The 10,782-nt window shown below is 38.9% G+C and overlaps 1 protein-coding gene across 2 annotated transcripts in view; it reads right to left on the bottom strand.

Moving 5' to 3' along the window:
- Positions 1-6,117: 6,117 nt before the first annotated feature.
- The window catches only part of cers4 (ceramide synthase 4), a 37,029-nt gene continuing 32,364 nt past the window's right edge, over positions 6,118-10,782 (bottom strand). For both annotated transcript variants that reach the window (XM_031903758.1, XM_031903761.1), the window contains 2 exons: positions 9,181-9,337; positions 6,118-8,028 (listed from right to left, as the gene is read on the bottom strand). In XM_031903758.1, the coding sequence (XP_031759618.1) occupies positions 7,846-8,028; positions 9,181-9,337 (340 nt within the window). In that variant the 3' untranslated portion in view covers positions 6,118-7,845. The remainder of the gene's footprint in view (positions 8,029-9,180; positions 9,338-10,782) is intronic.

Below are 10,782 nucleotides of genomic sequence, written 5' to 3'. Positions count from 1 at the left end.
CTCAGGCTCAGACTGTAGGAGCAGTGCCAGAATTGTGTCACTGTATGTACACAGGCAGCATAGGGCAGGCAGAGTATTGCACACACAAGCAGCATAAAACAGGCAGAGTATGGCACACAAAGGCAGCATAGGAAAGGGAGAGTATGGCACACACAGGCAGCATAGGGCAGTCAGAGAATGGCACACACAGGCAGCATAGGGCAGGCAGAGTATGGCACACACAGGCAGCATAGGGCAGGCAGAGTATGGCACATACAGGCATCATAGGGCAGGCAGAGTATGGCACACAAAGGCAGTACTCTCCCTGCCCTAAGCTGCCTGTGTGTGCTATACTCTGCCTGCCCTATGCTGCCTGTGTGTGCCATACTCTGCCTGCCCTATGGTGCCTGTGTGTGCCATACTTTGCCTGCCCTACCCTGCCTGTGTGTGCCATACTCTACCGGGCCTTTGCTGCCTATGTGTGCCATACTCTGCCTGCCCCATGCTGCCTGTATGTGCCATACTCTGCTTGTCCTTTGCTGCCTGTGTGTGCCATACTCTGCCTGCACTTAGCTGCTTGTGTGTGCCATACTCTCCCTTTCCTATGCTGCCTGTGTGTGCCATACTCTGCCTACCGTATGCTATTCTATGCTATTTCTAAACCCTGGCTGTAGGGATCCAGGCCAGTTAAGGTGGACACCATTGGGACTCATCTGTCTCAATCATGGTGCCACACAATTCTGCTCATACTGCAACTGCATCTGACATTTGTACAACTGTACCTCAGTGCTGTGAGTATTAACCCTGCATATGCTGTGCATTCCATCAATAAACCAAGTTATAGTTCAAAGCAAAGAACCTCTGGTGTCCATAATTACATCATATACACCTTTGCAGTGGAGAGTTAGTTAATGGGATATTGCAAAAATAATTGTTTGATTGCAATGCTATATGCATAAGTGCGACTTATGGACAGTAAATGGAGGTAGTTTTGACTAAAGTGCGTTAATTTTTATCGCACGATTTTTTGTGTTAAAATAGACACTAAATTAACGCGCGATTCACTACAGTATTACCGCATGCGTTAATTGCATTCGTTAATTTATGCGCAACCGCGTGTGTTAATTCGTGCGCCAAAATAACAATAACACATGATTCACAAACACTTAGACGCGCTAAATATCGCATTAGTCTATGCGAAAATTAACACCTACTTGAGGCAGGCGGTAATTATAGAAAAGTACAGTTAATGAGCTTTTGGAAATAAAATATGGACTTTGCAGTGGGATTAATTCAAGTCTGTGTTGGTCCTAGAGTGATGTAGCCTCCAGTTTGCAGGGAAATGGTCATTTTCAGTACAGTAATTTTCTGCAAGTATAGGCATGTATGGCTATGGAGTGCGTTTATTCGCACAACTATTTATATGCGGCTACTATTTACATACAGCTACTATTTACATGCGGCTACTATTTATATGCGGGGCATTGATTAGCACATGTACCGTCAAATACCGCACGAAAATAGTCTTCGCAACTAAAATAACGTATGCAGTATCGTGCGTAAATTAACGCAAGTATGCTTTTAGTGAATCATGCGTTAAGTCGCGAAAATTTCGACGCGATAAAAATTTTACCGCATGCTATAAATAGCGCGCGTTTTAACGCACTTTAGTGAATCTGCCCTTATGTGAGTTGATTTTGACATAGTATGAATTATTCAGAGCCCTGATAATGTATTTATAAAACGTGTGTAATGAAGGGAGTTGTGTCTCCATTTAATTAGTAATGTTTTTAACCATGGGTGGTGTAACTATATGTTTACAAGTGTGCTTTGGAACCTACAGGGACACAACTGCCTATGACTAAGTATCGGAAGGGTACAAAACGTGTAAGGTGGCTCTTTGTGGGGTCTGTATGTTTTTAACATTTATATTTGAATAAAAAATGTGACTTTTCTTTTTGAAATTTTGTGTTGAGTTTGGGATATGCTTTTGATACGGATATTTGATTTGCCCTTTAATCTGGAGATTGCATCCCTTTAACACTGGCCCTTTTTGACTGGCCTTTTAGGATCCTCATTATGATCTCATTGTGAAATGTTCTAGATGGGGCCTTACCAGCGCTCTGTAAAGTGGAAAATAACCCCCTCCTCCTTCAAATCTATACCCCTTTTAATACAGCTCAAAACCCTGTTTGCCCTTGCAGCTGCTGCCTGGTATTGCTTGCTACAGCCACATTTATTATCTACAAGGACTCCAAGGTCCTTCTCCATTATGGATTTGCCTAGTGCAGTCCCATTAATGGTATACGGGGCTTGCATATTTTTACATCCCAGGTGCATGACCTTACATTTATCTACAAAATTATATGAAGTCCTGCAGTACAAGGACATTAACTCTTATCTGCCACTTAGCCGCCCAGATTGCCAGTTTGTCAAGATCCTGCTGCAAGGATGCCACATCCTGGATAGAATTAACCGGGCTGTTGAATTTTGTGTCACCTGCAAACACTGATTTTTATTTTATTATTATTTTTAGTTTATTATCTACAAGGACTACAAAGTCCTTTTCCATTATGGATTTGCCTAGTGCAGTTGAATTAAGGGTATACGTGGCTTTCATATTTTTACATCTCAGGTGCATGACCTTACATTTATCAATATTAAATCTCATCTGCCACTTAGCCACCCAGTTTGTCACAATCCTGCTGCAAGGATGCCAAATAGTTACATAGGGTTGAAAAAAGACCAAAGTCCCTCAAGTTCAACCCTTCTAAGTAAACCCAACACACGTAAACCCATACTAACCTATCTATACACTCACATACATAAACTATATATACAGACATTAATACTAACTGTAGATTTTAGTATCACAATAGCCTTGGATACTATGCTTGTTCAAGAACTCATCCAGGCTCCTCTTAAAGGCATTAACAGCATCTGCCATTACAACATCACATCCTGCATGGAATTAATTAATTGGGCTTCAGAATTTTGTGTCATCTACAAACACTGATTCATTACTTATAATACCTACCCCTAAGTCCCTATCCATGTGCAAACAACTTCACTTCTTCACTTCAAGACCAACAGACCTTAGTTTAGAAAGCAGTCGTTTATGGGGCACAGTATCAAATGCTTTGGCAAAATCCAAATAGATCTACTGCAACCACACTGTCCAGCTTCTTACTCACCTCATCATAAAAAGCAATCAAATTGGTCTGACATGACCTGTCCTTCATAAAGCCATGCTGATTACTGCCCATAATGCCATTCTCCAGAACATAATTTTGAATGTGATCCCTTAACAAGTCTTCAAATAACTTGCCCACCACGGATGTCAAACTTACTGGTCTATAATTGCCAGGCTGAGATCTTACTCCCTTTTTAAATATAGAAATGACATCAGCTTTCCTCTAAACCATAGGTACCATACCGGAAGGGAATCAGAAACAGAGGCCTCACTAAAACTGAACTAAACTCTCTCAGTACGTGTGTATTCCATCTGGCCCTGGTACCTTGTTCACATTAACTTTGAGTTAACCTTTATGTATCTTATCCTGCATCAACCACTGACTAGATTGAGCTGAGCCAACATTGCAGCTTTTGGGTGGCTCTTGGCACACTGGCTCCTCAACTGAAGTAAAAACTGGTTTAGCACATTTGCCTTTTCTGTATCCCTTTTAACCAAATTGTTACCATAATTCAATGGGGCCACACTCTCAACTACACATATACTTTAAAAACTTTTTTTTTGTATTTTTTATCACATTTTATTTCCTCATATTTTCCTCACCAGTAGTGATGAGCAATGATTCAGCAATATTTTGTAATTTCTTCGGCAAACCGAAATGGGGCAGATTTGCTCATTACTTTACCAGCACCTCCTGCTCTCGCATTTTACATGTCAGACTCCTTGCATTTGTAAACATATTCTTAATACTAGTACCAGTGTGAGAATTTTGCATATACAACTTATGGTCCTTCCTGTTATTATCAGTACCCCCAAGAAAGTCTCCTCCTCCATTTTCCTTTCCTATACCTTCTAATTTATCTAACCTATCTTCCACAGAATTACTCACTGCACCCTCCACCCCATGTCTAGTTTAAAATCTCCCCCAGTCCTTTAGCCACTCTCTCCCCCAAAGCAGCTGCACCATCATCATTGAGGTGAAGCCCATCCCTGGCAAAGGGCCTGTAGCAGATTGAAAAATCAGCCCAGTTTTCCAGAAACCCAAAGACAACTCCCTACACCAATCTCTCAGCCAAAAATTAATCTCCCTAAGCTCCTGCTGCCTTCTTCTAATGGCAGAAATATCACCACACATATAAGCAAGGCTTGTTAAGGGATCACATTCAAAATTATGTTCTGGAAAATGGCATTATGAACAGTAATCAGCATGGGTTTATTAAGGACAGGTCATGTCAGACAAATTTGATTGCTTTTTATGATAAGGTTAAGAAGCTGGACAGTGGGGATGCACTAGATCTATTTGGATTTTGCCAAAGCATTCGATACAGTGCTCCAAAAATGACTGCTTTTCAAACTAAGGTCTGTTGGACTTAGTGGATAGGAAACTGGCTACAGGATTGTCTGCAGAGGGTGGTGCTGCAGGGTTGTAAGTAATGAATCAGTGTTTGCAGATGACACAAATCCAAGTTTCAGCAGACACAACGGCATCCATTCTGATTAGAAAACAGGAGGTTCCATCTTAATATTCGGAAACAGTTTTGTACAGTAAGAGCTGTGGAGTTCACTCACCGAATCAGTCGTACTGGCTGATACATTAGATAGCTTAAATAAGGTACTGGATGGCTTTTTAGCAAGTGAGGCAATACAGGGGTATGTGAGATAGCTCTTAGTACAAGTTGATCCAGGGACTGAACGATTGCCATCTTGGAGTCAGGAATTTTTTCCTCCCGAGGCATATTGGAGAGGCTTTAGAAGAGTTTTTTTTGCCTTCTGCTAGATCCACTAGCAATTAGGCAGGTTAAACTTAAGGGACATGTGTCTAACCTAACTTACTTTGTTACTATGTTACTATTTCATTTTTAGTAGCCAGGAGTAGCATTTAAATTCAGATTACTATAAAATCTGCATCCACTTGATTGCTAGACAACTCGCCCCTTAATACTGCACATGCTCCTGCCCAGACAGGAACAAAATGAAGAACAAGATAAACACATGGATCTTCTACAGAAATACCCTCGGCTGGTGCAGTTTTTAGGAAATATGAACACCAGTCCAGGCTATTAGATAAGAAATCAGGTAAGCAATCATAATTGAATATAGTTTTTTGGCTGCTGGGGTCAGTGACCCCTATTTGAAAGTTGGAAAGAGTCAAAAGAAGAAGGCACATAATTCAAAATTTATAAAAAATAATCATTACTAATTGAAAAGTTGCTTAGAATTGGCTATTCTATAACACACCAAATGTTAATTTAAAGTGAACCACCCCTTAAAGTAACAGTAACACCAAAAAATAAAAGTGTATCAAAGTAATTAATATATTATGTACTATTGCCCTGCCCTGGTAAAAGTTGTGTGTTTGCTTCAGAACCCTACTACTGTGAATTGCAATACTTTTAATCAAATTTTTAGCCTTGACCAATAATGAAATGAATATGGAGTTCCTGGATGCTAGTCTCAAAGGCAATACCTCTAATTAAAGTATCAAAACACACATTTTTTCAGATAACTGTGGGAAATATGATTGCAGAAAGCTGTCACCCCTGTCACACAATTGGAAGTATCCTGTTTAGCCAATTTTTATATTATAGACTGAATTGTTCATCCTTAAAGGTTACTGATGTACAAGAAGCAGATTTTAAAGAAAAACTGAGGGGATAACCTATAGATCTAATTGAAATGGCATGCAATAAAGTCCACTCTAGAGACAGAGATAGCCCTTTTGTTGGTTCTAGGTGGAAAAATATAACTGTGGAGAAAAAAGCCTGAAGATTCCTCTATTTATTTTAGTAGCGCATAAAGTATGGATTTCATAATATTTTCAGTACTGTCCTTTGATTTGCATAAAGATTCTGACAAGAGCATGTGTAGTTAAAATAGGACCAACTGCACATGCTTCTGACCACTCAACCCAAGAGGTGGGAAAAGAAACTCGAACAACCAGAGAGTGGTAGTCGAAACAAACTTACATTAAGCAATTGCAGAGTGCTGAAGTATGTAGTGCATAAAATTACATACATACATAATTATATACATACATGTCCTCAACTAGAACACTCCCTGGCAAGTTTCAAACTGTTTTTGGAATCAGTCAGCACAATAACTATTTATTGGATGCTTGTGAATGTGGGGTTCCACTGGTGAAAGCAGCACTACGCAAATATAACTGTGCCCAATAACAAATGTTAGCTTCAGGTGTGTAATGATTGCTGCCATTGGACTGTGCAGTGGAAATACATTCTCTGGAGTAATGAATCCCATTTTGTTATCAGCTTGACATGGTCTGAGCTTGACTGGTGTTAGGAGAAAACTACCTGCCTTTATGTGTAATGCCACCTTTACAGTTCGCTGAAGTTGTTTTTCATGGTATAAGCTAGAGCCTCTGATTCCAGAAATGTAACCTTAATGCCATAACATACAGTCATTCTTCAAAATTGTGTGTGTGTGTTTCCTAATTTGTAACAACGTTTTGGGGAAGGCCACTTACCTTTCCAGCATAAAAATTACCCAAAGCAAGTGCTGCACAGAACTGGTTTTCTGAGATGGAAGTGAAAAGCCATGACTTACTTGCACCAAACCATGAGCTTGTTTTCAACCCTACTAATCATTCATAGTATGAATGAACACTAACCTAATTCCCCAACATCAGATGCTAAAGTTAACTTTTAGAACAAAGTTGATCCAGAGATGGTCTGTATGTTTGTTTTGATGTTTTTTTTCCGCCTTCCTCTGGATCAATTAACTTTTAGGCACAGGCACCATAATACTTTAACAATTTTGTTGTGGTCTTTAAAACCCATAGAACAGTTGTTTGCCAAACCTAAAGGTGGCCATACCTGCTGATTTAACCTGCCCTATAGACTGATTTGGCAACTTATCTGCCCATTTACGAGGCAGGTTCAATTTTCCCATCTAATCTGAGACTGCATTGGCTCATTCATGCGGATCTCAGTCTGACGGCTCCTATACTTGTTGTAATTCAATTGTTTGTTCCTAGGGGAGATCTGCTTGTTTGCTGACCTTGCCAAATGAGTTAATCTTAACCTTAACTCTGATTTGGGACTAATCCTCTAACTCCAAAATGTGCTTTACTGCAAGTTTGTTCCATAACAGTAAACTTAGGTACCACTATTTTACTTTTGTGTAATTTTGTTCCAGTAGTTATTTCTTTGTTGTTACACCCATGTTATTTACACATCACACATATTTGTAAGTCACTGCCAAACTATACAACATTTTCATTATTCTATGTATATGATCATGATGATAATGTAATAATTGTCCTGCTATGTTTAATTAAAGAAATTGTAACGGATTCAAGGAAATAGAATTATTCAGTCTATTGCAACAGAATGCACTAAGGATATGTTGTGAACATTTACTGTATTTCCCAGAACATTTTAGTATGCCTCAGTGGTAAGCATTTGAAGTAGCCACATATATTGTTAGGTCTACAGTTACTAAGGTAGAAAACCCCAAATAGCTGTGTACATTAGAGCACTACATACACTTTCTATAACCACTTCACAGGCAAATACATCCACAATGCATGATTCTGCCATAGAATGTACTTGTGTCTCTTGCAATATAGGGAATAATCAGACATAAAATTTTTCTTGAATATGTCAGACTCTGTGCAGTCTGGCTGTAGGGAAGTCCACAGGTAAAAGCAAGGGTTAACTGGTCTTGGAGTGGCCATTTATGACTTGGGAAGCACCATTTTCAGCAGGTTTGTGGGGGACACAATTATTGTTCCTACTTCTCCAGTGGTTAGATCCCTTTTCTCTCTCAGGAGGCCTAAAATTTTCTTGTCCACTGTCCTCACTCTCTTCAATGTCACTTCTTACATCATTTTCCACCTATAAAAACAAAAATGCAATTAAAAATTTGGCAATAAACTATTTACAAACATCATTTAGTGCTGAAACTGCTCAATAACCTAACTATTCAGTTGCTCCTTGTGGCAAAACCACTGGCCATAACATGCTAATCTTAATAAGAAGGAAATCATGGATAGTATATGCTGTGGAATAGTAGCTAGAAAATGATTTGAAAGGAAAATATTTTTCCATTGGGAAGAAAGATATTTTTACACATTTCACAAGCTCCATAAATCTATGTCTATATCTATCTTTAATCGTGCAGTAATCCTCAAAATCTGGCATGGGCTGTTGACTGGAGAACCAACCATCTTACTGTTTTCAGTTTCTTAAAGGAATACTGTCATGAGAAATATGTTTTTTTCAACAGAGTTTCTCCAGCAGAATCCTGCATTGAAATCTGTTTTTCAAAAACACAAACAGATTTTTTTATATTTAAACTAATATTACTACTAAAAAAATAAATTTGTTGATTCAAGAATAACATTTTAAATGAATTAACGGCATGTTAAAAAACTCAGCAGGGATGCTAGTAGGTGTGAGGTCCAGGGAATTTACGCAAATTTGCGCAGGCCTAGTAAATCTAGTGTTAAAGGGATACTGTCATGATTTTTATGGTATACATTTTTTTTCTAAATTACACTGTTTACATAGCAAATCATTCAATTCATTTAAAATGTTATTCTTGAACCAACAAATTTATTTTTTTAGTAGTAATATTAGTGTGTAGGTGCCATCTCAGTGCATTGTGCCTGATTCTGAGCTTTCAGAAAGAGCCTGCGCTACACATTAGAACTGCTTTCAGGTAACCTATTGTTTCCCCTACTCCTATGTAACTGGAGGAGTCACAATTTCAAAATTAAATATAAAAAAATCTGTTTGTGTTTTTGAAAAACAGATTTAAATGCAGGATTCTGCTGGAGAAACTCTGTTGAAAAAAACATGTTTCTCATGACAGAATTCCTTTAAGAAACTGAAAACAGTAAGATGGTTGGTTCTCCAGTCAACAGCTCATGCCAGATTTTGAGGATTACTGCACGATTAACAGGCTGCAGCCTCAATAATATATAATTCCCTGTGTATTTTATTCTGCAAAAACTGTGGTTTCCTTGTCACATGTAGGTGTCTTACCGTCCCAACAAATGTGAATCTGTAAACCATGCGTAGGATTAGATAAGCCCAGAACACATGAAGAATCTGAAGGACCATTAAAAGCACATTAAAAAAATAGTATCCAAAAAATGGTTGAAATATTTCCATGGAGAAGTAGTAAGTGCTGTAAATAACCCTATGGAAAAGAAAAAAGCAAAGGATGTTACACAAGAAAAATTACGATATCATGCAATTAGACCTTCAAAAATACTTCACTTTAAGTATTTGCAAGCAGGGCCACTGGTAAATACTTTTATTGAACTACATCCTCTAGTGGTTTTTTATACTTTTGGTCTAAAGCCCATTTTTAGTGCTTTTGATATAGGCAGTGCAGGGTCTATATCACAAGCACTAAAGCTCTGAACTCCACAGTAAACCTTCTGCTTAAAGCCCTCTTATTTTCCTCTAAAATTAGCAAATTCTAAGGTCCCCCACCAATACTGACTGCAATTTGCTGCTGCTGCCAACCCACACCACCAACGGCCACTATTGCTGCCATCAATGGGCAGATTTCTCCTGGTATCTCGATGTGACAGTCTGACCCTGAATATTTTATCCCCCAATAGAAAGTGGAAGTTCTTCAATTGATGTTTCCCTGCTGGGATAGTTTTTGGTCTTTGTAAATAGTTGGGGAACTCATCAAAATCCATTGACATAATTAATTCTGTTTTAACATATTTATAAATATATATCATATTCAGAATAAGGAAATAAGTTTAAAGAAGTGGTTTCAAAACTGTGGGACCAGCTCCCTACAATAGGGGGTTTTCTGACTCCAATTGCTGTGATAATGAGCTGTGATAAGAGTTTCCCCTGAGACCTCTCTTCCTGGGCCTGTATGGACCTGGGCACAACCACCGTGGGCAATCTTTGCCAGATAGCAGAACTCACCAGACACTTGGAATCAACAAAAGGTTCTCTATTTGTTGTGGGTGAACAAATGTTGGGGTGGATGGACAAATGCTGGAATGGATGACCAAATGTTGGAGGTCAAAAAGAATATTGCTTTCCCAACCCCTGGAGTAGCTCCTCACACATGGAAAGCAGGAACGTGAATGGCATGATGGGAGGAACTGACATCACACATAAGGAAGGGGATGGGAGGGTATACAGACTTAGAAGTAAACAAGTTGCAGTTGCACTAGGTGGCAGTGTAACAATGAAAATACATATAAACCATTGACTTTAAACCTAATACAGAAATATTAACTGCTGGGGCAGCACAGGGGGTCCAAAGCATTGACTAAGAGGTACAGACTGAAGGCCAGTAGGGGTAAGATTTGGGGAGGTTAGTTAGGTTAGTAAGGAATGAACCCTTATTTTCCATCCCAGATAATCTGGGAATGTTTACTAAACCTATACAACAAGGGGAAGAGTTATCACTGCTCCTGCCACAAGCAGGGAAAGGCTAGACCTAATGTTAGAGATGTTTTGTGACTTATAAGGTATTTAAATATTTTTGTGTTACTGTTCCTTTAACAGAAAGAGTGGTCCTAGGGCCAAATGATTAAATTAAAATCAATGTGATCTTGACACAACCAAAAATCAAACCTGCGCAATCCTTCCTCCAACAATTGCTCT

This window comes from Xenopus tropicalis, chromosome 1 (genome assembly GCF_000004195.4).
Source record: "Xenopus tropicalis strain Nigerian chromosome 1, UCB_Xtro_10.0, whole genome shotgun sequence".
Taxonomy (NCBI): domain Eukaryota; kingdom Metazoa; phylum Chordata; class Amphibia; order Anura; family Pipidae; genus Xenopus; species Xenopus tropicalis.
The sequence above is the reverse complement of the archived record's forward strand: the minus strand, read 5'-3'. Positions and strand labels throughout refer to the sequence as shown.